General features: G+C 43.9%; 1 protein-coding gene across 3 annotated transcripts in view; it reads left to right on the top strand.

Annotated features, from left to right (window-relative positions):
- LOC120033440 (rho GTPase-activating protein 6-like) overlaps nt 1-27852 on the top strand; it is a 94362-nt gene that overhangs the window by 43126 nt on the left and 23384 nt on the right. The window contains exons 1-3 of one of the 3 annotated variants that reach the window (XM_038979801.1): nt 7434-7562; nt 7706-7783; nt 24364-24523. In XM_038979801.1, coding sequence (XP_038835729.1) covers nt 7742-7783; nt 24364-24523 — 202 coding nt within the window. In that variant the 5' untranslated portion in view covers nt 7434-7562; nt 7706-7741. Of the gene's footprint in view, nt 1-7433; nt 7784-24363; nt 24524-27852 lie in introns of those variants that run through there. The other 2 variants (XM_038979800.1, XM_038979799.1) reach the window with 2 other exon arrangements.

The following is a 27852-nucleotide window of genomic DNA, read 5'->3' as shown; positions in this document are numbered from 1 at the left end:
CAGTATAATATAGTGGGTTGTTCTCAGCTCTCAGTATAGTATAGTGGGTTGTTCTCAGCTCTCAGTATAATATAGTGGGTTGTTCTCAGCTCTCAGTATAATATAGTGGGTTGTTCTCAGCTCTCAGTATACTATAGTGGGTTGTTTTCAGCTCTCAGTATAATATAGTGGGTTGTTCTCAGCTCTCAGTATACTATAGTGGGTTGTTCTCAGTATAATATAGTGGGTTGTTCTCAGCTCTCAGTATAATATAGTGGGTTGTTCTCAGCTCTCAGTATACTATAGTGGGTTGTTCTCAGCTCTCAGTATAATATAGTGGGTTGTTCTCAGCTCTCAGTATACTATAGTGGGTTGTTCTCAGCTCTCAGTATAATATAGTGGGTTGTTCTCAGCTCTCAGTATAATATAGTGGGTTGTTCTCAGCTCTCAGTATACTATAGTGGGTTGTTCTCAGCTCTCAGTATAATATAGTGGGTTGTTCTCAGCTCTCAGTATAATATAGTGGGTTGTTCTCAGCTCTCAGTATAACATAGTGGGTTGTTCTCAGCTCTCAGTATACTATAGTGGGTTGTTCTCAGCTCTCAGTATACTATAGTGGGTTGTTCTCAGCTCTCAGTATAATATAGTGGGTTGTTCTCAGCTCTCAGTATAATATAGTGGGTTGTTCTCAGCTCTCAGTATAATATAGTGGGTTGTTCTCAGCTCTCAGTATAACATAGTGGGTTGTTCTCAGCTCTCAGTATAACATAGTGGGTTGTTCTCAGCTCTCAGTATAATATAGTGGGTTGTTCTCAGCTCTCAGTATAATATAGTGGGTTGTTCTCAGCTCTCAGTATAATATAGTGGGTTTACTGGGTTGTGTTTCCTTTAGAGAGGATAGTCACGCCGGAACAGCCCTTCCAGACATTGTCACTCTACTTGTTCTGTTATGTCTACTGGGTTTGGGCTAGGTCAGGCTTCAGAGGCCCGGTGACCCTGTCAAGGCCAGCAGAGAGAGGGGAGAGACAAGGAGAGGGCTGGGGATGAGTAAGAACATTCAGTGCATGTCCACGACCACGTACATGCATCTGTATTTGCTTGTATGTGTGTGTGCGCGTGTGTGCGTGCGTGTGGATGCGGTTGTCTCACTCTGGCTTTATTTCTGTCTGTGAGACCAATTCATAAGACCAAACGTTATGCTCAAGCTGCAATTCCCTAATGGACCAGAACGCCCATAATCACACAATGACACTACAGAGCAGACCGTGTACTACACCCACAACAGCGCAGGCCAATATAATCAGCTAATTTAAAGTAGCCATTCCTATTCTTGCTGTGTGCCCATTTAGACAACCCTCCTTTTGAGGGAGGACAATTAAGGGATATTTAGCTGTGCAGAAGAGTCACTTGAGAGACATTAGCCGGCAGTGAGTCTGTGTTTTCTCTGGACCTGCCATCTCTGATTACTGTAGGGTGAGACATTGGCTTTATTGAGGAGGAATTCATCAAGGAGCCCTCAAGCATCTCCCTCTTCTTAGACAGAGACACACCATCACAGGAAGGTATTGGTGCCAACAGTAGGACTCAGATATAAGGGTTTAGGGAAAGGGAGAGAAGGGGATGGATGAGGTAGGGATGTAGTCTAAAGTGGTTGATAATTGTAGTTTGTATAATTTTACCAAATCATTTTCAAGTAAATACCATCTCTGTGAAACTGTCTGTACCAGATGCAATGCATGCCCATTGCTGTCTTTAGTCAAGTAACCCTCAGTCAGTCCTCTATCAGATTTAGTGTATGTTTCATGTGACAAACAATGTGGCGCGTGACACTGACATTGTATGGACATTCGTAGCATTGTGCTGTCTCTTACAGCTGGCAGGCCCCGACGCCATGGCAACAGTCGTCATCGGTGGTCAGTGGAAAACATGTAGGTGCGTAGGTGGAGGATGTCTGTCTCTGTCGCTGTGTAAAAGCAGCGTGAGCCGCACATCACATTTCCCTGTCTAGGTCTGGTTTTCGCCTGCCTTCAGTTCCTCTGTTCCTCTGTGTCCGCATTGGTTGTCTTCTGGACTATTGTTCCCCTTAAGGACTGTCTGACATGGAGACATTGAGGACACGTCGCAGAAGGTGAAAGTCCTCTCAAGCTACTTTTGAGGTCCTTAACAGCTCACATGAATGCCATTCCAACTACATAATTTGCCATGGTTTTAAAAGCCTCACAAAGCCAAGCCACAACAGAGACATTTCTTAAACTGTGTTGTGAGCTAAACAGGGAATAGATTACGCCATATTTTAAGTGAGCTAAACAGGGAATAGTTGATGTGAGTGGCCCTGTCTACATGTAAAACTTAAGGGGAGAAATAGAGCACAGTGTTATGCGTGTAGCCTGGTAAACGTCACTCCCAATCCGTCACAGACCAACTTAATCCTAATTTTTACCATACCACTGTGCTGGAGAGTACAAGCTGTGTAGTTTCGCCAGAGAAGCCTAGCTTCGTGACGACATCACTGGGAGGCATGTGATGAAGTATAGCCAGCCGTCAGCAGCCAGATATTCAGGCAAGAGGGTGTAACTAGGACACACTGACCCAAAAAAAGCACGCAAGCCTGGATTCCATCTCATTGCCACAGCCTTTTGTCTTCTGAAACACTTGGATTTCATTAGTGTTTTACTTCCTTCCTACTTTACTTTTAACTTCGAGTTTTTTAAAATAAATTCTGCCCATTTGAGCTTTAGCATAGCTCTTGAATAGCTCTTGGATGGGACAACTGGAGTAAACAATATGTATAGAAGTCCTGTTCACCCTCAGGATAGAAATGGATTCAGGGCAAGTGGTCCCTGTTGCCTGCTGATTGAAGCCTGGTGATTGAATCCAGACCAGGGGGTGTTGTGTGTTTGGGATGGGGTGGATGCGAAGAAGGGTGTCTTAACCCTAACCCTCTTCCTCTGCAAGAACTCATGTTCGTACAGTGACGTTATCCGAGGTTCTTGAAGATGTCAGCGAGAGACGCAGTGGTAATAAGCGGCTGTTTTTTTACATTTTCCTCTCTGGAAAAGAGTTGAAACTGCATTCCCCAGCTTTGAGGTCATCACTTCAGGTCGCTTTGTGTCGCTCCCGCAGTAAAGTCGTTTATGTGTGTACCCAACCTTCAACGTTCCCTCTCCCCACTTCTGTTCTTCGCTCTTGTTTGTATTCCCCAGATCCCTTCTCGTGCTTATCTCATAAGATGGTGTTTCACAGAGAAGAGAGCGTGAACTCAAACGAAAGAAAAAACTGGACAAACAAGTGCTGTAAATTTGTCCAGGGTTAAATGTTATTATTTTTCTATTGCAGTGTTTCATTAGCTCTTTCTTGTATCATGGGAGATATCTAGATGAGGAAAGAGAGTCACATAAACAAAACTAATCCACCAAACGATCACAGAAAGGGCAACAGCAAAACTCGTGCAAGTATTTAATGTCGAGTTTGATGTCACAACATCTATTTCTGTGAATGTTTATTAGACAGGTCTTGACCACTTATGGGATATTTTGTCATTTATTGGATTGCCGTAAATCCTTTTATGGGAGATTTTCCATACGATTCAGTGATTTCAGTGCAGAGACATGTAGTCACTTGACTGGAGAAAGCGGGCACGTAGTCACTGAGCGATGTAAACATTTGCATTTTGCTCCACGCTCTGAGTTTATGATGACAGAAGGTATTAGGATGGCCTCAGATGAGTGCATTTCATTATTTAGTATTTTTCCAGATGCATAGTCTGGGAGAAATAACGGAGGTAGTAAATCACTTCACACGGAATCAGGCACAGGAATCAACAATCCAAATACCAGTTATAAAAACAGACACATGGCAGACAGTAGAACATGTCAGGGTTATATATACAATCAGGTTTGAAGGTAAGACCCAGGTGCAGACAATATCGAAGTAACAAAAGTTTATTAAATCGAACACGGGCAGGCAAAGGTACAGGACAGCAGGCAGGCTCAGGGTCAGGTCAGGCAGAGGTCGGTAATCCAGAGTAGTGGGGCAAAGGTACAGGACGGCAGGCAGGCTCAGAGTCAGGTCAGGCAGAAAGGTCAGAAACAGGCACTATAGACAGGACAGGAGCAAGGGGGAAAATGCTGGTAGGTCTGAAGGAACAAAACGAACTGGCAACAGACAAATAGAGAACACAGGTATAAATACACAGGGGATAATGGCGAAGATGGGCGGCACCTGGAGGGGGGTGGAGACAATCACAAAGACAGGTGAAACAGATCAGGGTGTGACAATACACTGTACGTTGTACTATAGTTAAGTCACAAAAAGCAATAGTCCATACAACCAATGTACACACAACCAGCAATAACAGAGGTGTGAAGCATCATGGAGCATGTGAAGAAGAAATTAGTAATATTATTAGAAATGTGTGTTTATGTTTCATGTGTTGGGGAGTAGTAACATTCCCCATTCTGTCCAACTGTTAGTCTTTTTGTTATTACCATCTGAACCTTTCTCCTCTCATTGCCACAAATATTAATGACTTGACTAAGAAATATGTCGACCATCAATAGGATCATTCTATGCCAGAATCAACAGTGGAAAAATGAAGCACCAACAGTGGAAAAATTAAGCACAGTGCTAAATACAATAACAAAAAATGGCTCTGCTGCTGAACGTTAGAACAAGAAGCAGGTTAAAGGTTACAGAGAAAATCCCAAGGCTCAAGATGTATGTGCTTCAAGATGACTCAGGTCAGATTGAATATGATGACTATCATGGTCCCATCTCGGAGCCTTACACTTTCAAAGTTTTACGTTGTGAGGGAGGAAGCTGGGAGGGACCTGCACTTTTGAACTATTTCTCACTTGTTGGATTAGGCCTATACTTTGACGAGCTGTGAGTAAATTGCAAGAAGAGCTCAGGATAATATGTATGTAATATGTTTGTAGGCTTCAGTATGGACTCTTGGTTAGGTTGACATTTGCCAGACACGTTTATGAGGCATTTGTTCGACAGCAAGATGAAGATGGAAGGTATAGTGTCGGGCATATTCAAAGTATATCCCACTCACTAACTCACACAGCTGTGTGGAAGCAGAATGAAGTGGATTGCTCAACATAACATAGCAGTGGCCAGTTTGGAATCTGAACTGGCAACCTTTTCTCAATAGAGAGGTGTGGGAGCTTAAACATGTCTTCTGTTTCACTTAATAAACCACTGCGGCTAACCTTTTCTTTTTGATCAGCTTTCCTTCTGGAGTTAAACTCTCTCTCACTGGCAGGGTTTGAACACTGAGAGCGCTTCTCGGTTGGGACAAACTGCTCCATGTTGTGTGACGCAACACATCTGGAGTTTTGGGATGTTCTGCCACGTTCCTCCCCTCCTTCTCCTTCTCCTCCTTCTCCCTCCTCTTCAGCACAGGCTGCTATGTCAGCGTGTCAGCTACAGTCACACTGGGACTATCAACCAGCCATTTTAGGAGACAAAGGACTTATCCAGGGGGATCACAAAGTGTCTCCTTCAGATATGAACTCATGCTTACCCAGTGGAGTGAACTCAATGAGTTGGAAAAAATACATCTATAGTACTATGACCTAATCATTTTTTAATTATCTATGTTTATTTCAGGAAGCAGGGTTGGCCAAACTAACACGTTTCCCAGGATCCATACTCAGATTGTAACAATGATGACGTCAGTTGATCGTGATCATGCCCTTTGATATAGCTATACTGTAGTGTAATGTAAAACCCCTCCTTTCCTTTTAGTCAGCAGATTTCACTTTGCTGTGCCTCACACATTCTTTAGATGTTTACACGTCTCGTTCTGATTACACTGGTGTTCAGCCTGTTTGTGTGTGTGTATGAATGTGTGTATAGCCTACATACCCTAATCATGTGCTGCATGTCATTTTCAATCGAGTCCCCTGAGGTTTAACCATGCCCCCAGGCTGGTACAGTATTAATGTCCCCTAAAAGAGCTCTGTACATGAGAGACAGACAGTGAAGAAAGTTTCCCAATAAACCCCTGGCCAGCTAGCCAATAGAGAGCAAGGGAAATGGTTTGCATTAAGTCTGGAAAATGTATTGTAAACCCCTCACAGGAGGCCAGTATTAGTCCTGTACACTGTGACCTTAGAAAACCGCTTTATTTCATGTTTGTGTTCGTAGAAATTGCAGGAAAACCTTAGCCAGGATTGCTCAACTCTGGTCTCACACAAAGCATTGCACATACTCAGCAATGCCCCCCTAAAGCCCTAATGGGCTTTTTCATTTATTTTGATTTTTAGCCACTAGTTCTCTTTAATATCCTTTTAAAAGTAGTGTGACACATAGCCATCGTGCATAACTTTGACGTCTGAGGGTCTCATCTATAGCCCCCCCACCGCAAACAATGTACAGAAGGGGTTTTGCGTTGTGATGAGGTCACAACACATTCATTGGGTTACAGTCATTTCCCTGCATCATTACCCCAAAGGCTGTTGAATCTTTGTAAGTTTCTGTAGAAGCAATGGGGTGAACTGTTTATTTTTAATCCAATTACACACCGCTGTGACAACCATGCATAATACAGCCTACAATAATTGTACAACGGGAGGGTGATTGAGTAAACAGCTTATAACAGCTTGAGAAACGAGAGCTTGTTCCACTGATAGAGGGGAAGATGAAATGGACCCGGGTGCACTGGAAAAGGCACCTTTTCATTCGCCTATGTGTGCGTTTTGTAAATGTTTTTGGGGAACTCAGTCGGGGTCTCAACTTACCGATGAGAGTTGGAAAGGTAGAATGCACAGGGTGCAATTTCAAAAATCCGTCGTGCATCAGCAGTTTTTCACTTGTTATGTCAGTCACTCAATAAGCCCATGTCAGCTAGCTTTTTACATGTTTTTCTATTGCTAGGTAAAGTAGTCTAGCCAGCTATATAGACCTTGTATATAGTAGGCCTAATCATCACCAGTTTACCTTACCTGACATGCAGGGCATCTGCTCAGGGCCCCATCCTCAACTGAATATACAATCGGTTTTCAGGGACAAGGTATCTTCAACCTAGCTATATGTTTTCCCCTGAAAACCGAAAGTGGGGACCCACTCAGGCGTTTCTTCTACACCCGCTACATTAGGTTACAGGGGCCCTGACCTCCAGTCATTCTCACACAGATATCATGAACATGGCATAAGTACTGGAAACAATATAAAGAACTGCAAGAAATTAGCTTTAAAATGGCAAAAGTGTCTCACTACCCCATGGATAAATGTGTAGAATTGCAGGAAATGCATTGTAACACTGCACAAAAAATGCACTGAATATCTTTATGTTGTTGTTGCATTGGTCGTTCATCTCTTTCACTTTCTCCACTCGCTCTCCGTGTGCTCCCTTGAGGTGCCCCGCCTTTCGCCCCTCTCCCTGACTCGTTTCCTCTCTGTTCAGAACGGCGGCGCAGCTTCGCTAACTTCAGCAGTAGGTCCACTACAGAGCGGAGTAGCCAGCATGGAGCGGGAGCTGTTGCGCACTGACACTGCTGTCCTCCGTGGCATGCATAACCTCCAACCGTACAAGTGTTGTCCTATTCGGGGATTTGACTATTCAGCATAAACCTGTTAAGTGTTTTTTTTGTTGTAGCTTTTTTCTTCAATCGAAATTGATGATACAGCGAGTGGTGAGGATATAAGGATAACACTCGTTCCGTTACTTTTGGAGGGATTCGATTAACATTTATATTCTTTCCTCGTTCACTTTTAGATAGGCTACTTTATATGTGGACACTTGTTCTGAATCATGGGCGACTCCGTATTCTTGGAGAGGCACAATTCGTACCTTGTAAGTATTCTGCGCTATGCTTCTCTCTATACAGCCTGTGGTTAAGAAGTATGGTAGCTGAGACATAGGCTTCCTCCTGTATTTGTTTATGTTAGAGGACAGAGATGGGAGGATATTGTTTCCTGAAAAGAAATGACTGACACATTGTGCAGCATCGATATGAATCCAGGCTATGTGCTATGCACACTTGTTTTTCTTCTTCCTCCAGGCAGTAGTGTTTTAGCCTCACCTCATTTCCGCTGCTATTCAAATGTAATTACCATCGAACCATGCAACTAAAATCTGTTAGTTTCACACACAATAGGCCATCCAGTGTCCTTCCCGATGTCAAAACAGGAGAGGAGAGAGCCAGAGGCAGCTAAGGTCAGTGGTAGGCTGCCTCATGACTCTGGAGAGTTATGTGGCTGGCTGAGTGGATGTTACCACAGAGATGAAGAAAGAACAGTACAAGCAAAGCCATAAGTCTTCTTTTTCTCACTGTCAGCTCAGGGTTCCAGTGCAGTGAGTGCACTCAGGCTTCACATAGAGCTCCGAGCATAGAAAGCAACAGGTTTTGTGTAGCCTATAATGCCCTGTGCTTTTGGAACCTCAGTGTTTCCAGTATTTCATGAACTGAAAATGTTGTACCATCAGCCCACAGTCTTCCCTCTTGTGCTAACTTCACATTCTATATCGCTTCTTATTAGAGAGAGAGAGAGAGAGATAGAGTGGTGGATGATGGTCTAATGATGCAAGGTTCAGAGAGGCAGAGTAGAGGATAGAGAGAAACACACAAACACACGCCTTACACCTGTCAGAATGTGTTGCATGTTTGCTTAATCCCAGCATGCATTAGGGCTCATTCCAATGTAACACGTAATTAGATAACCCTTCAGAAACAGGTTAATTTACACGTTTCTGGGATTTAAAAGATAGGGGGTTACATAAAACATTATAGGAGCTCTGTGTCCCAATGACCCCATGTTGCCACATTTGTGTTTTGATGTGGTTAAGTGGTTGACTCCATCAGGCACCACAGAGGTGGTAGATAAGGACAAATCAAATCTATGCTGTCGGTGATCACAGATAATACCTGAACTAATGCAACTATAGCCTCTTTATCAATTGTGAGTGGTGTCTTTTGTTTACGTAGTGGAGTCTTAACCAAATCGTGGAGTGACAAAGAACTTCTGCTTGTAAATCCTCATGGGTGGTTAGATCAGCGTTGCGGGTTGCTGTCTTTCCCCTTGGAAATGACGTGGGGTAATTTCTCTCCATGTGTGAGTAATCTACTGCCCACTGAGGCTGTTCGGTGGGTCGACTTCACTTTATGAGCTATGTTTTTGAGGTGAAGACTCATAAAAGCGCAACCAAAGATTGAAAAACAATACAGATTTCTTTGGTTTCACTGGCCAACACTGTGGTCTCCCAACTGACATTTTTTCTTGAGGGGTATGAAATGTAGTGTGTATGAAAAGCCCATGCAAGTGTGTAGCTTCTAAGTTGTGGTATCACTCACACACAGTTTACTTAGATAAACAACATGTTCGCATCTCTCTCCCGCAATGAACTGGTCGTTCAACTTCCACTGTCTCTGGAGTTATGAATGTTATGTGGAGTGTAAGCAACACATGGCACATATCATATTGCAGAGTGCCTTGGTTTTCATTGTAACTATTTAAGCAGACTCCACCTAGCCTTAGACACAGCAACTTGAGTGCTGCTGCCTCGAGAGTGTGTAGGAGTGGTTTATGGTTGGCTGTTAGTAGTGAACTCTCTGGCATATCGCTGCCGGGTAATATCACTGCCGAAGGATCCCAAAGTTGGAGACAAAGCGTGAAAGGAGGATTAGGTCCGCATAAGCTTTCCCCATCAGCCTTCCAATAAACAAATTCCATATTCTGTAATTTTGTCCACTGTGTATAAATGTTCCAGATTCCAGTGTTATACTGGTTGGAGACATTGATGATTTGAAGAGGAGAGAGAGCAGCACCATGCCAGTTGCCAAAGCACAAACTTTGAACCTGTCTTGTAGGCAGCCATGTGGCTCTGCTCTGCTAGGCTCTGATAGGCTCTGCTAGGTTTTGATAGGCTCTGCTAGGTTTTGATAGGCTCTGCTAGGTTCTGCTTGGCTCTACTAGGCTCTGCTAGGTTTTGCTTGGCTCTGCTAGGCTCTGCTAGGTTTTGCTTGGCTCTACTAGGCTCTGCTAGGTTTTGATAGGCTCTGCTAGGTTTTGATAGGCTCTGCTAGGTTTTGCTTGGCTCTACTAGGCTCTGCTAGGTTTTGATAGGCTCTGCTAGGTTTTGATAGGCTCTGCTAGGTTCTGCTTGGCTCTACTAGGCTCTGCTAGGTTTTGATAGGCTCTGCTAGGTTTTGATAGGCTCTGCTAGGTTCTGCTTGGCTCTACTAGGCTCTGCTAGGTTTTGATAGGCTCTGCTAGGTTTTGATAGGCTCTGCTAGGTTCTGCTTGGCTCTACTAGGCTCTGCTAGGTTCTGCTTGGCTCTACTAGGCTCTGCTAGGTTTTGATAGGCTCTGCTAGGTTTTGATAGGCTCTGCTAGGTTCTGCTTGGCTCTACTAGGCTCTGCTAGGTTCTGCTTGGCTCTGCTAGGCTCTGCTAGGTTTTGATAGGCTCTGCTAGGTTCTGCTTGGCTCTGCTAGGCTCTGCTAGGTTTTGATAGGCTCTGCTAGGTTCTGCTTGGCTCTACTAGGTCCGGAACAAGGTCGCCCCCTTGTTCCGGACCATTCCCAGACGGGTGTTATTACATGGTTGTTATCTAATGTGTTCGGATTCTTTCCTCCAATGCTTTTGTCTTGTTGGAGTTTGAGGATCCATGATGGATTCTCTCTTCCTCATTTGGCCAAACATCTGCTGCCTGCTTCCTCCTTGACTAAAATGGTGATGTGTTGATGTCATCTGGTGGCTGGTTTTAGTGTCAGGGCATTATACAGGATGGCACGTGCTTGTTGCATGGTTAGAGGAAGTGACGTCAACCTCAACTGCCACTCACTCTGCTGAGGCTGGTTCCTGCTACTCCGGCTTGTATCACTGTTGTCTGAAAGCTGCATCTTTACTCTCCCCTGGCTCTCCATTGTGTCCTTTAACCTTTTACTGCAGTGGAAAAACTCAGGGTCACACAGAGTGTTTCTTGGTAGTCTTAAATAGATCTACTTTATAACAAAAGTATACACCTCACACACGTGGTTATGGGCTTAAAAAAAACAAGACCCCTGTACCATGTCAGATATAGAGTTGAAATGTATTCAATTTTGAGTTTGCATCCCAATATTACATGTTATATACATCACGGAAGACTGAAATATAACACCATTGTTTTTTTTGTTTAAATTATTATTATTTTTTACCCCCTTTTCTCCCCAATTTTCATGGTATCCAATTGCTAGTAATTACTATCTTGTCTCATCGCTACAACTCCCGTATGGGCTCGGGAGAGACGAAGGTCGAAAGCCATGCGTCCTCCGAAACACAACCCAACCAAGCCGCACTGCTTCTTAACACAGCGCGCCTCCAACCCGGAAGCCAGCCGCACCAATGTGTCGGAGGAAACACCGTGCACCTGGCTCCCTTGGTTAGCGTGCACTGCGCCCGGCCCGCCACAGGAGTCGCTGGTGCGCGATGAGCTAGCGCTGCGATGCAGTGCCCTAGACTACTGCGCCACACGGGAGGCCATAACACCATTGTTTGACATAGAAACATAAAAGTTTTTTGAAATGGTTATTAATTATGAAATTATGAAAAATATGAATAACATTCCACCCATGAGGCCACTAGAGGGTGCTTTGGTCATATGACTGCAGGAAATGGGTACAGATTTGGTACATTATGTGATGTAGCAACAGACCTATTGTCTACTGTGTGCATCTGACTGACTCAGAGAGAGGAAGCAGACAAAGTCAGACACGTTGACTACAGATCGGATTGTTTAATTGTTGATTAATTTAATGACTGATTACAAACGTGCTGGTGTTGTCAGCTGACCTTCTAAATACTTCTGTATCACAGTGGCTGGGCCTCTCTCTCGCCCTCCTGCCTCTCCCCCTAACCGAGGCATCACTGGCCAAAAAGGAACCTGCATCCACCCTTTTCCCTATCCTGGAGACACTCAGAGATCCTCGTTAGTCTGAGGGCCAAGGTCCTGCCCAGACAGGCTCCAAATTCCTCTCATTGTTCTAGTACTAAGTAGATGTTTCGTAACAGGGTCTGACCCCTTTACCTGTTCTCCGCTCACCTTGTCCTTGTTGTTTCCTGAAGGCTGTTTGCTTTGCCCCAACCACAACCACTCCCTCTGCAAATAGGACTCAGGTGATCGACCACACAAAGAAGGCTGTTTCAGGGCACCTGACTCCATGATTAAACACAGTCGGATCCTATGGCATCCAGGATGTTGCCCAGTTCCAACAGTGTTTGAGTAGATTTCTATTGATTCTGATTGAGTTAGAGCTGTTCTAGTTCTAACATATCTATTTCTATCAAGGCTTTACTTTTTTCCTGTTACCGGCAATTTCAGTGATTTCAGCCAGCATGGTCAAACTAATGATACAGTATAACACGTTGTATTGGACTCTGAGGAAACAGATTCAGTGTGTTGGATCTCTACTTACGGTTCTGTAATCTGACCAGAACCTCACATATAAATACAAGGAATAAGCTGTACTGTTTAATATAATTTTCAAAAAACATTTTAAGAGGTCAGACCGATTTCTTATTTTATTTATCTCATGATTTAAGTAGTATTGTAGGATTAAAACCGCCGTAACAGCCCAATGGGGGTCAAATGTTGGACGTTAAAATCGGATGCAGTTATTTTGTTCCAGTGCCCATTTAGCCTTGGACTGGAAAATCCTGTGGTGTTACAGAGGTCACAGGGTCAAAAGGTGAGACAGGTGTCAGCACATCTCTGTCATCTGATTAACTTTTCTGATATGTCTCTCTGTGTAAGGTCAAAGGTCATGGAGCTCACTGGACTGCAGTCAAGGAAATGTTCAGGATCGGGGGAGTGTGGCTAGGCTAACTCAACCAGCCAGGGGAGAGGAACATTCAAAGAAAAAGCTTATGCAGCTACACTCAAAAACTTAGATGATGTATGGAAAAATAGTGGGATATGCTTCCGATGGAAATAGTGTCCAAATGAACTCTGCAAGATTCCCTGCTTCCCTGTAAATTCCTCTTGATGATGTAGATATAAAAAGCTTTTTATATATTTTTCCCTGATCAAAAACCTGGAACTCCTTGACAAATTCATGTTCTTTGCTTACATGGAGCCAATTTCCTGCAGCGCCCAAAACACTTACAATTGAATGGATAGAAAGGACATTCCCACTTGATTTCACATGGACACTTGAATGCTCAGAAGAGTTATAGTTGCAAAGAGCGAACGAACTTAGCACTTTATTTTAGACTGTAAAGTGAGTGTAATGGTTCTACGTTCAATTTCTATTCCTGGAAACAGAAGCACTGCCAATCTAGATGATGAAGAGCACATATTCTACCATATAAGGAGAAATCTGCAGACTACTTATTCACAGAAGGTTACAGGCCTAAGAGGGCTTGTGCTGATTTTATGTGTAAACGGGTGTCTATGCTTGAGTGCTCGTGTGAGTGAATGTGTGTGTGTTGTGGCATTCACAGGTCTGTGTATGGGTGGCCATAGTTAATTCAAGCCTAGTGTGTGACCTCTTAGCTCATGCTGATGTGGCCGGTGACACTTTGCTTCTTGAAAGTCCAGTATCTTTAATATGTGACAGCTGACATGCAAAACATTTCGGGACTGTATCAACAGTGGACTAATGAAATAAATCCCAAAATATAGTTTTTGAGTGGATTTTCCCTTTAAGAATAGATACGCTTGTTTCCATGCTGAGGTGAGGAATGTCAGGCCGACAAGTGTGTCTACGCATACAGCGCACACACACACACACACACACAGGCACACGCACGCACACACACACACACACACACACACACACACACACACACACACACACACACACACACACACACACACACACACACACACACACACACACACACACACACACACACACACACACACACACACACACACACACACACACATAGTCCAGTGTGGGACCTCATCATCATACACTGAGGCCGAACGAGGTTAAGCATCACTGATTAGTGAATTTTCAACTACACTGAAATTCCACTCAATATACTATATTTACCACATCAAAGCTCAGGATGACATTCCTCATCATTACTGCTGAATTACTGCATCCTTCACTTTCAACTGGTTGTGGTAAACATTGTATGTGGCTGAAAAAAAGCAGAACGTGCTTATCTCCCCCACTCTCCTGGTATGTTTGCTGGTCGTGTCTTGTGACTGTGAGCTGATAGCTCCTCTCTCCATCAGAGGATTCCAACAGGCAGGGTCAGAGGTGCATGGCACAGAGGAAACACCAACGGAATAAGCGGGAGACCAAACAACCATCCGTCAGAAGTTATGTGGGGCTTGAGGGCTGTCTCCTCTGCCTTCAGCCTCTCTTATCTCCAGCATGTGGACATTTATCTTGTGTCTGACAGCCTCGTGTGGTTAGACTGAGCGACTCTCTCTCAATGGACTGGGCGAGCAAGTTCCTTTAGGAAGTAAAAGTTGTTTGTCACTTATTCCATGTTTTGAGTTCAAGAGGAAGGAGACGTCAGTGGCTAAGTCCAAGCACTGTTCTATAGGTGATGCCATGATGGACCTTTCTTTCCCTTTTGCCAGTAACGTCACATCAACCAAGGCCTCCTCGTTAGTATATATCCCATGTCTAGAGCTAGCTGTGTATTCCCAATGAGCCCCCTTCCAGACTCAACGTAAAAATGACAAAGCACTTCCCACTTTTCTTCACAGGGTTCCTGTGATGTCAGAACGAAATGAGAGAGAGAGAACAAAACTTTAGTGTTTTCCTTCTTTTTCTTTGAAAAGGCCGCAAAGGCTGCTCCCCACCCCTCTCTCTTAGACCCTGAGGAGGATAGAGCCCAGTTTAACTTGGAGGGTCCTTGTCTAAGAAAACATTCAGTGAAGACTGTTAAGGTCCAGCACTTTATCTCTTCCCTTGCCAAGTCCTACAGAGTATAAAAGGCTGGGTGGTTCTGGTGACAGCCAGCAGATAGCTGGATTAATGGCCAGACCTCCTGCTTTCCAAGAGGAATCTATTTTAACTGCGGTAAAGAAGTCCCAAACGAAGGTGAAATCATACCAGAAAACTAGCTAAGTAAAATATACAGATACATGGTGTGATTAAGACTCTCAAAAAGATCTGACTAAATTGTATTTTTAGAAAGGGTGTACCCAAATGGATTGATGATTTATTAATTCACCCCAAAAATTGTCAACAGTGACTACACCCCACAGTTCAAATGCCCATAGAAACACTCGTCTAAAAGGGAAAGTTGTCCACAACGCTGAACTGTGAAGAGGTCAGCTGAAGGTTGCGATGCTGGAGGGAGGAGGTTGAGCCGGGCAACTCGGCTCAATAGTCTGCCAGGAAAATCAATAAAGCACCAGCCTCCCACCCTGTGACCTAACCGACCTAACGGATGTACAGTGCCCTGGTTCTGGAAAGCTGGGCACTGTTGCCAGGCGGCTTTTCTGTGTCAAAGTTGTTTAAAAGCCAAGGACTCTCTTGCTCGCACACACGCACACGCACACACAAATTAGCAGCAGTGGCTGACTGTGGCAGCTTGTGACATTGTGAGTCGTTGTTAAATCAAATTCAACTGGTAAATCAAACTGTGGTAGTGTTATTGTGCACAAAACAACTCAATTGCGGTAGAGATAAGGACAGAATTCAACATACATGCCACACACAGACCTGTATGGATGCACACGCACACAGATGCATACACACATGCACACGCACACGCACACACACACACACACACACACACACACACACACACACACACACACACACACACACACACACACACACACACACACACACACACACACACACACACACACACACACACACAGACAGACAGACAGACAGACAGACAGACAGACAGACAGACAGACAGACAGACAGACAGACAGACAGACAGACAGACAGACAGACAGACAGACAGACAGACAGACAGACAGACAGACAGACAGACAGACAGACAGACAGACAGACAGACAGACAGACAAAAAAACAAAAACAAAAACTTTTAAAGGTTTTTCTCTGAGGTGGAAGAAAGTGTTCAACTTGTTGAACCATCAAGTAATGGTGACCTCTTGTGCCACGGTCAGATATCATCCAAGTCATACCGACATACCGGCAATCTGATTCAGCCATGGAGTTCTCTTTGTCCAAGAGAAAGTTCTGTAAAAATTCCTTTCCCATTGGTCATATCACCTACTGAGTGTACAGTTGGCAGGGTTCAAAGACAAACACTAGCTATACATAGGCATTCATGACACAGTTCATGACAAAGTGGTGATGCATCAACAGCAACCCACTGAGCACAGCCGTCAATTCAACGTCTATTCCACATTGGTTCAACGTAATTTCATTGAAATGACGTGGGCACAGCATTGATTTAACCAGTGTGTGCCCAGTGTGAAGTATCTGTGGGGGTTTTCAACTTCTTCCATTATATAGTTCAGGGATTCTTCAACGTTTTCATCTTGAGACCCAAATCAGTAGATGACCGTCCTCCCGTGACACAAACCCTCCTCCAACAACCCAAATTAAGAAGAAATAGTGTACCGACCCATAGTTTAAAGAAACCCTGATGTATGTTGACTGAATAATCTCCCGTCAAAATTTGACAGGAAGAATTACAGGACAGGACAAATGTACTGTACTAACCTCTCCATCAGGACATCTGAGAAACGCCTTTACAGGCCCTGCGTAACCGTTCTGGTTATGAATCGCTTTCATTTTCAGCCTGCTTAAGTCAGCACAGCCATAACACTCTGTAACCATCAATCACATTCTCATCAACATCTGATGGATTCTTAGAGTCTTAGCGCGTAGCGAGTGTAAACGGTGCCATGTGTCTCGTAAAGGGGCATTGCCTGGTGCTCGGCCTTCCCCCTGTCACCAAAGCTTTAAACCAGCCCAGTGGAACCAAGCAGTGTTGTAATCCCTGTTTTTTTTTTAACAGCGCCTGTCAAAGTGAGACTAGGTAGCGGATGGAATGCAGTGTGGCTTGGGGCTCGTTCACAGTGGGCTAGTTCGAGCGTTGTTTAAGCGCTGTTAAAGCCATTTTGCTAAAGAAGCTCTCGTAAGAGCCAGAGCTGCCGTGACATCACATTAACAGGCCACAAGGGCCACAGATTTCGTCCCTCCATGCTAGAGGGATGTTGCGATTGGTTCGCAGGAAGTGTGAAGTGTCACAGCGAGTGTAGTGCGTCTGGAGGTCCCCGGTGTGTTTGTTATCCGGCGAACAAACACTGGTTTGCTGAAAAGAGAGCGGAGACAGGGAAGGAAGAGAGGAAAGGGAATGAAGAGGAGAGAAGGAAGGAAGAGAGGAAAGGGAACAGAGAGGAGAGGAGAGAGGGAAATAAAACATTTCACTTTTCTGACACCACAGAAAACCTCCAGTCTTGATGGTGGAACGTTGTGAAATACTGTGTTGTTGTTTTTCTCCAGTTCTTGGTTCTAAGAAAACCACCTTAGGAACCAAAGTTAATCCGAAACCAACTAGTGGATCATGTGTTTCAACATGGTCGTTCAGCTTGATTGCTCCTGATTGATTCTCTATTTATTTCCAGATGTCCCGACTGAGGAGGAGGATTGAGTGACACATTATTTCTTGGGGAATGGGTAATGTAGTGATATGCTCTCATGCCGTGGGTATGGCAGAGTGTTCTCTCGGAGGGTTCTATGGGAAACCAATGCCCAGTGGGCTAGTTAGCGAACACGCTGCCTCAGGCTGGCTCGACTGCCTCCTAGACAGACAAAGAAGCTGAGAGAGGGAAAGAGACCAGAAGCTGCTGACTACTGAAGCTAACTTTTGCAGTTAGAGTTCCTAGAGTTATTGACACACATTGGAAGGCCATACTTATAAACATACCTCAGCTATACTGTCATTGCCACCTCTGATTTGAGCATAGTCTATAACTCACAGCACTATAATTAACTAAGTTGGACAAAGGTAATTTCATTCGAGATCACTCCTTTTTAACCTAACCAGAACCTCATGTTTCGCCTCGGGTCACATGTTTGACACCCCTGGTAGCTTTGACATCAAAGGACAATTGAAAACTAATGGAGTACATCCTCTGTTGTAAACACAGAACAGCGGTGCCATTGTGGCCTGCATACCTCGAGTAACAAACGCTTGGGTATGAAGCAAAATCACTCAACCTATGTGTCAGGGAACCTACGTAAGCAGTCTAAAAGTGGGACTATTAGGACTTCAGAGTTTCCTCCCTCCAGTCAATAAATATATGTAAATCCTACTATAACGATGCCTTACCTCAGGAGCTTCTAGCTGTGTAGATTAGAAGCAGCAGTTGAGGGGAGATGGAAGAGAGATGTGCAGCTCTCCGTGTAAATGTGTTTGTGTTGTGAACAAGTGAGATTTCTCGATTATGCTCGTTATCGTTTTGATTGTTCTGTGATTAGTCTTTAAGAATTTGGACGCAGGTGCTTTTGCGTATGATATCCACACATTCGACTACATCATATTGACTTTGAGACATTGATAGGCCCACAAGAGAAAAAGGAGACATTCTTAACGTGTGCTATAATAGTATAAAAAAAAAACATAAAATATGTTTCAAAGGTTTCCTGATTCAGCGCCAAATCCTAACTGGAGAAGTGCGTGTGTAGCTCAGACGTTTGTGTAAATCATGCATTGATGTCAATGGGAGCTTGGCACGGAAATTCAAGTTACGTACTTGGATCTCCAGTGAGGAACTCAGCCAGCACTGTCTACCCAGCTTCTAGCGGACTAATGAAAGAAATACCAGAAGATCGTTTTTGGGTGGTATTTTCCTTTAACGGTATGTATCAATTTCCCTAAAAGACACAGGTCCCTGGCAGTATATGCATTGGTGAAAATGGGGCAACATATAGTATGCATTCATTGACCATTGACAGTGATTATGGAGACATGGGAACATACAGTCAAAATTATTATGTATTTTCGATGAAACTGATATCCAGCACCACACACTTCTTTGCGTTCCTGCCTCACAATTACGTGTTTGTTGCGACGTTTTCATCTATTGTTATTGTGCGGCCATTCGGAGGTCGCAACTGCTACTTCAAAAGGCTCCAATTCACCAAGAGTCGAGGAAAGGTCTGCCTTCCTCTCGAGCTGTAATCACGCAGCAGCACTCAAGTCAAATTGCAAGGGGCGGCACATTTTTTCCACACATTTTCCCCACGATTGACTAAACATTGAAAGCTCTGCATATGATATTGGAATCATTAAGAGCGTTCATTAGCTCACTGCGCTGTTGAGCTTAAAGGCTAGAGGATTTGCCTGCTGGCATGCATGGGAGATTACACACGATCTTCGGAGGTGGTGATCTCGGCTGTAGGGGAAGAGAGAGCAGGGAGCGCATGCACCAGAGACCCTTAGTGTTTGGGCTGGTTGGCTGGATGGACAGGGGGATGGGGAAGAAGAGAGAAGGAAGGAGAGAGAGGGGAGTGATCTTGGGTCATGCTATAGGCTGAATAGAGCAGTGGGAGGAGGTGTGGTTTAGTTTTACATGAGGTTATATGACTAAAATATATGACACACACACACACGGGCCACTCGCACCCACATAAAGTTATAGCACGCTGAAGGAAAACTTTACAGTATTTAACTTACACTAATAAAACTTTACAGTAATAAACCATTCTGTGATTGAGTTTGTCAGTAGAAAAAAGGGCCAATGTGGTTCTGATTTAATTGAACCCATGTGGTCTTACTGGCCTGACTGGGGTAATGTCTACAACCTCTCCCTAGCAGTCACATTTGCTTGATACCAGAGTTGTTTTGGTTCTATAGGTTATGTAACAATGATGTAATCTATACCCTCAACCTCAAGGGTTGAACTCAGTTACCCTAATGCATACATTCTTATGTCGTTACAGTTTTGAGTTTGTGCTACCCAAATGTCTTCAAAATAACCTACCTCATATGACCCCCCTCCACTTGATTATCAAGCAAGCATGTTTGTCATGAGATAGAGCTGGTGTGTTGTCACAGTCCCACATATTTGCAAATTAGAATAGTACATTGGAAGCACACCATCCCCTGAAACACTAAATATTTTGTCATTGTTGATAAGACCAGTGGTAGTTACCTCACCTGCTTCACCGTGGTTATTTTGCGGGGGATATAGTCTCTCCCTGACAGTCATGCTCGAGATTAGATGAAGGCTCACAATTTATGTGCTTGGATAGTTAGCCATGTTTTTCGTTCTTACTGTATGTTTATGATATATGTTCTTCCTCATTAGCCCCCCAGTTGTCTTCTGATAACTTGACTTTTGCGCGTTGACATATCAGGATGTTTCCCGGGCTATTTTCTCTCAGGCAGCAAGACGGATGGACCACGGCAGGTGGAGGGGTCCATCAATCCTTTGTCTCTGACAGGCCAACCAGTGTTTAGCTAGCCCAGCGGCGCTGTAATTACAAGCAGATGTTCACCTTGGTGCGGTTCCAACGCTACACGAGTAATCCATTACCCTGTCAGAGTCAACGGGACCTGTAAAACGAAAACATAAAGAGTAAAAACAATGATGTTAAAAGGAACATTCCTTTGCTGCAATCTCTTAACATATCTCCCTCTTTTCTAAAAATCTTTTTCCTGGGCCACGGTATCAGGCGGTATCCCTATGCGAAATTGGGATTGGGAGGCCTATTTGGGATTGGGATGTTTCATCCCCAGATGTGTGATGTGGTATCCTCCTCTGAGAGGGTTGAAGAGCCAACCGTCATTTTAAAACGGAACAGATGTTGCTGTTAGTTACATGTGCGGACGGAGTGCATTTTCCTCCATTGAGAAAATGATTTTTGTACTATTGGAGCCCAAGGGCCCAAGGGCTTGTCCTCTGTGGTGTGGATATGTTCGTTTTGGAGTGTTTGAAGGTTTGTTTTTGCATGAATTGGATTCTCTTTCATAATATCACATAGAATACACGTGCAGTAACAATGGATTTAGAAAATTAGAGGGGCGAGAGTTGATGACAGGGTCATCAGCTGTCACTGATTTCATCTGTTCACGATCACATTCACATGGTTGTTGTTATAATAAGAAGTCCTCAAATGAGGTCTGTAGCATACTGGTCAATGGTGCAAGAAATTTTGAGATCAAGTTCACGAGGCAATATGAAGTGGTTGTCTACTGTAGCCTACTGTACTGTAATGTTGTTTAAAATGTTCTTGTAGATGGATCAAATTGGTTCATTTGCAGGGTTTGGATTCTCTTTCTAAAGTTTAATTGGGGAGCCCGTCCTCCCGAATTAAGGTGCCAACAACCTCCTGTGGCCCAGTATTTAATCTGACTGGTGAATTGATTAGTTAGGTTCAGAACATGCTACATTGTTTGTTTGCTGGGTTTTAATGGGTGATGGCGTGATCTTTTGTCCTGCAACCAACGCTATGGACATGTGTTGTCAATACAGTCATATCAGAGGATTCCCATTCAAGTCAACATTCTTTTTCTACGCTCTCTCACCCATTTGAATTAGAATGACTAGAACGGTCATTCAAGTCAACATTCCGGCGGCCATATTGAGTGTACCTCTATTTCTATGCTCTCACCTATAGGCTATAACTATGTGTTGATACCTAGAGTGACATCCTACACCTCAGTTCTGGGCCCAGGTTCTTCTGGTCCTTTGGATCAGATGAATATGTTCTCAATGAAAGCAGTAGGATTGTACCCGCCAGGGTCATAATAGAATGAATCTAAGCAAGAGGAACATGTTGTCTTTGGCAGAGTGCCAGCCAGGGCTATTGTGCCTTCCCAATTTTAAATTCACTGATTTTCATGCAGACAGCGTGTTATGAAAATCACCATGAAATGTTTGATGTGTATGATGTAGTTGAAGTTACTGTGCAGTTTGCTACTGCTGATGGTTGCTGAGTTGTTGAAGAGGATTTTAGGTCATTGCATTTGACTGAGAAATGAGAGAGAACGGATGGAACATTCCATTAGGTCTTCTAATATGAAAACATGCTCATTGATTCAACTGATGATGCACTTTCTTCACTATACGTCCATTCAGTGAGGTCAGTAGCTTGTGCGAGTTTAGCGATTGATCGTTCGATCGATGGTTGCCATGGCGATGTTTTCTGCATATCCCGAAACACTTGCGGCTCTGTGTATAAGTTACCATGGAAACACACATATTATTTTGCTCCAATTTGTGCAATTTGTCCTCGCTCATTGAACCGATTTTAAAAGGCGCATACGCCCACCTCATTCGCTGAGTCATCCCAAAGCTATTTAGAAAAGGGCTGCCCTGACAAACAGTAAAACCCCACAAGACATTACAGAGGTATCTTGGAGAGAACAGAACCTATAGGTTGAAGGTTGTCATGAGTCAATAGATTTTTCAGTTCGGATTTGAGAGTCTGGAATAGCCATTATTAGTGTAACATGATGTTGTTCCGCCCTCTATACATTGTATACTTTGTTTAACAAACCGTCAGTCTGCCTTAAGGCATTATTGTAGACTTGTCCTGTATATCACAGTACAGTAATAGCCTACTCTACATGACAGTCATTGGTATGCTACAGTTAACCTTTCTTGCAAGACTTTCACACTTTTCAAAGAAATTGAATTACATAAACCAAATTGTTAAGTGATATGATTAGTCACAGCAGCATGGCAACCTGAATAAGATTATAGTTAGATAACAGGAAGTGTTTTCAAGCACATCATCTGATGATTGGTTGAGTAGAGATGTTCAAAGCAAATGGAATAACTCGATTGCAGTACACAGCCATTTTATAATGTGAACGGAATGGGGTCATAGGATAAACAAACATCTGTTTAAGGACAAACAATTCTATTCTCATCCCGCTATTAAATCAAGCTCAGACGTGATTGACACCTATGACAATGCTCTACTGAAAGGCAAACAGTAAGCTTATTATTTCAGCTCAATGCAATTGGCAAGGAAGTTGAATTCATTTCCTGACTTCACTGGGAACTCAAATGGAGTTGATGTGTTGAGGACAACTCATTCTGAGTGACAGTCTGTACTAGTCCTATTAGCAGTCTCTCTGGCCGTGAGGTCTACCTGTGTCAAGGGTAAACATGTTTTCAGGCGCAGAGTGGATATTATGTGTGAGTAGTGGAAAAAGAGATGTATAAAACACACTAAGGGGATGGAGGGAGGCAGCCTCGTCAGATCCTGTCTTTATATAACGAGAAGGCCATGTGTAGAAGACCGTGTGGGCCCCAGAGCTGGGGGTTTGGAGCAGGAGTAGAGATGGCTAACAGGTTTGGGAGATGTAGTTTCTAGTCATCCCTAGTCAACTGTAATCCTTAGCCAAGTGTGAAAACAGTGATTACGAAATGCAACCTGTCCAATATTAATTGGTTCTCTGGCAAAGGTTTACAGTACGTACAGCGGAGAGGATAAAATTGGACAATATCATTTTTATTCCTGAGGTTGTTAAGGGAGCAGCCATAGTACATACATTTGACTCCTTTAATTCATGGCTCTTACAAGCATGTTGAATTGTTTCGTAACAAATGAGTTGTGTACACTAAGCACTGTCAAAGTCAACTGGCTTTCCTGTTTACTGAATTGTAAATGTGCTCATAGAGACTAGAGTTAGAGTCTGAAGAGAACTCCCAAGTGGTGGGGAGGGAGCAGCATTTCTGAGGTACCAGCGTTCCATAACCATTCCATACATGTTCCATCGATGGACTCGGGGGAATTGGAGCTTAGCCATTTCATTCAGCCCCCCTGCCAAACCTAACAGCTCAGGAGACAAGCAGCCCTTGCTTTTCCAGCTGTTGTCACCCCCCCCCTCCCCCCCTTCAACCGCAGGGTCCTCCTTCCCTTCACCCCTTACGGCTGTGTCCTGTGTGTGCAACCAGTGGAGGGGACTGGAACGGAATGAGCTCCCTGCCATCACCAGTGGGGTGGGGAACTCACGACTACAGTGCTGTGGTTTCATCCACACAGGGCTAGACTCTAACGACTGACTATTGGAGCGAGTGCATCTGGCTGTTCCTCTGCATGCTCGTTAGCTAGGAAGTATCAGGGCGGGTGAGAAGCCTCTGTCCTCTTAGTACAACTGTGTAGATATTCTGTTTCCACCTCCTGTTTTTCACTGTTCTGGTGGATGATGCTGGTGACGATGGTCGAGACTTGTCCATTCCTTTCAAGGTGTTGCAACTTCACAAACAACCAGCCTTCGATCATTATGTGCATCACAGTCAGTTGTAGTGATTGCAGACCCAAATCTGACAACTCGGTCAGGTTACGGTGACAGTATCAGTGATGAGAGTGGTAACGGTGGAGGTGGTCTTAGGGGCTATAACCAACACTCAAGCTAGCTACTTTAAATAAGAACAGCTGCTTTGAGATAGCGTAACAGTGGTGCTAGCCACTAGCCCTGATAGCTAACAAATGTTCCTCTGCCAAGTGACAGAATAAAAATCTCTCCCCAGGGTGACTTCACCTGGAACAGCCTGTCAGGGCGGAGTGTACGGCTGATGCCGACGGCCATTCAGAGCCTGTCAGAGCTGGAGCGGACCTGGCTACAGGAGGTAGCCTTCAACAGGCTCCATCAAGACTATGACCTGGGCTGTCAGATCACCATCCCCAAAGGTAAAGTATAGAGCTATTTTTGTGTGTGTGTGTAAATGTCCGTCTGTCTGTCTTCCTTTCTAGTCCGTCCATCCGCCTGTCCGTCTGTCTGTTCATATGGCTAGTCAGTCTGTCCCTGTGCCAATGCTACAAGCATTTTCACAAACATTTGCCATCAACATCCGCCTTGGACCTCTCCGAGACCAACCTCAAACTGTCTAGCAGACAATCTTGAACTTCCCCTCCACAGAGTGTGTTTGAGGAAGCTGTAAGCACTTGTGATTTGAGATGTAAACCTCAGTACACCTGATTTCCTATACAGTACATCTAGAAGACTCAGGAGTGAACTTCCTGTCTTATGTAGTGTCAGTAAGACACTTACACATGAAGATGTAGCCCTTTCCACTCAGGACCATAAGGCCATAGCCTGCTGCTCTGCTCTAAGTCATGCTCTGTGGAGAGCTGTATATTAGCCAGGGTGTGCATTCCAGTCAAAGGTTCTACCTCTCCCCCGGATGATTTAATGCATTCGTCTGTGTTCCTTATGAATTCCAGAACCCCTCAGGCATGTGTTACTGAGGTATTTCAGCACCTCGACTGTGGGTTTTGTTTATCTTGCGCCTGCGGTTGGGTTAGCCGGTGTTTTGCTGAGGCCCGGAGATCCTTGAAGAAATAGAGAAAAGAAAAGCAAATGGCTCGTTGGATCGTTTTACAAGTTGTTGGAGTGGGGAAGAGAGAGAGGACTGAAGGTTCCTGGGATTGCTGTCCAACTTGCCGAGTCAACTGACAAGAATCCAAACCATTTCCTCTCTCTCTCTCTCTCTCTCTCTCTCTCTCTCTCTCTTTCTTTCTTTCTTTCTTTCTCTCTCTCTATTTTCTGTCACACACATACTGTTTCCTGCTCCCTTTCTCTCATACCATCTCTCTCTCATACCCCCCGCTGTCTTTCTCCTGCTCCCTCTCTATTCTTTACTATTGTTCTCTCATACTCTGTCTTCAGATATTCCATAATGATCTGTAGATATGTCGAAGCATAGTTTCTTAGCAACCTGTTCTATATGTGCCATATATATATATGCCAAGGAGTCTGGGAGGCAGTGAGGGGAGGCTGGGTGGCAGCGAGAGGCAGAGCCAGGGGCAACATAGCGGACACTGCTCAGGACTGATCTAACTGCCTATAATTGCAATCACTTGAAGCTTGTTATTGGTGTCAGCGTCTCTATGAACCTATTGTGCTCAACTTAATCCAAGATGGTGTAGCAGTCAGACGTCTTTTGTCCTTCGTCTTGTCGTGTCCCATGTATATATCTTTTTACATATTTTTCCTCGCATATCTTTTTAATATTTTTTTCTAAACCTCAACTTCAAAACACTCTCCTGCAACCCGCCTCACCCAATGTGCTGCGGATCTGTTTTTTTTCTAAAGTATGTTTATTCACCTCGAATCCGGAATCCCCCAATAGAAGCTAGCCAGCTCACTAGCTACTAGCTAGTAGTCAGCTAACCACTGCAAGCGGTCATCAGCTAACCATTAGCTTGGAAAGCTCTCGCCAGTTTGTACAGCACGACTCAAACCAGAGCATACCGGTCCTATTTTCTCTCCATATCCCCGGATTCCTACCGCAAGCTCTGGACGTTTTCACCTGGATCATCGCAGCTAGCTAGTTGCTATCCGAGTATAGTATCCGAGTACTATACCTATTTTGCCAATTGAACTTGGAGAAAAGTCTGCTACTCGGAACCCTACTAATCCATCACGACTGGTCTATCGACGTCACCGCACGCGGAGGCTAAAACAGACTATTCTCCATCGAGACGTCCCTCTAAGGCCCTTCTGCTAGCTTGCTAGCCCCGGCCTGCTAGCTGTCTGTCTCCAGCCAGCCCAACCACTCACTGGACCCCCCAGCTACACATGCCTCTCCCTAATATCAATATGCCTTGTCCATTACTGTCCTGGTTAGTGATTATTGTCTTATTTCACTGTAGAGCCTCTAGCCCTGCTCAATATGCCTTAACCTACCATTTAGTTCCACCTCCCACTTATGCGGTGACATCACCTGGTTTAAACGTCTCTAGAGACTATATCTCTCTCATTATGACTCAATTCCTAGGTTTACCTCCAATGTACTCACATCCTACCATACCTCTGTCTGTACATTATGCCTGGAATCTATTCTTTTTTTTTACCTTTATTTAACTTCTTGACGCACGTAAAACAACCGCTGAATTGCAGAGCGCCAAATAAAAAAAATAAAAAAATATATTTATAATCATGAAATCACAAGTGAAATATACCAAAACACAGCTTAGCTTGTTGTTAATCCACCTATCGTGTCAGATTTTGAAAATATGCTTTACAGCGAAAGCAATCCAAGCGTTTGTGAGTTTATCAATCACTAGACAAAACAGTAAGAACAGCTAGCCGCAAATTAGCCTGGTCACGAAAGTCAGAAAAGCAATAAAATTAATCGCTTACCTTTGATAATCTTCGGATGTTTGCACTCACGAGACTCCCAGTTACACAATAAATGTTATTTTTGTTCGATAAAGATTAGTTTTATAACCAAAAACCGCCATTTGGTTTGTGCGTTATGTTCAGAAAACCACAGGCTCGTTCCGGTCCTGAAAGGCAGACGGAAATTCCAAAAAGTATCCGTAATGTTTGTAGAAACATGTGAAACGTTTTTTATAATCAATCCTCAGGTTGCTTTTAACATACATAATCGATAATATTTCAACCGGACGGTAAACTATTCAATACTACAGAGAAAGAAAATGTCGAGCTACATCTCTCGCGCGCAAGAACTAATCAAAGGACACCTGATGCGTTTTGATAAATCTCGCTCATTTTTCAAAATAAAAGCTTGAAACTATGTCTAAAGCCTGGTCACAACCTGAGGAAGCCATTGGAAACAGAATCTGGTTGATACCCCTTTAAATGGAGGAGGGGCAGGCAATGGAACAGTTTTTTTTTCAAATAAAAGGCACTTCCGGGTTGGATTTCCTCAGGTTTTCGCCTGCAAAAACAGTTCTGTTATTCTCACAGACAATATTTGGACAGTTTTGGAAACGTTAGAGTGTTTTCTATCCCAATCTGTCAATTATATGCATATTCTAGCATCTGGGCCTGAGAAATACCTTGGGAACGTTATTTTTCCAAACATAAAAATAGTTTCCCCTAGCTAAAGTCAGTCAATTAAGAACAAATTCTTATCTTCAATGACGGCCTAGGAACAGTGGGTTAACTGCCTTGTTCAGGGGAATAATGACAGATGTGTACCTTGTCAGCACAGGGATTTGAACTTGCAACCTTTCGGTTATTAGTCCAACGCTCTAACCACTAGGCTACG

The sequence above is a fragment of the Salvelinus namaycush genome, chromosome 40, assembly GCF_016432855.1.
Source record: "Salvelinus namaycush isolate Seneca chromosome 40, SaNama_1.0, whole genome shotgun sequence".
NCBI classification, from domain to species: domain Eukaryota; kingdom Metazoa; phylum Chordata; class Actinopteri; order Salmoniformes; family Salmonidae; genus Salvelinus; species Salvelinus namaycush.
This window is presented reverse-complemented; position numbering and strand designations above follow the sequence as displayed.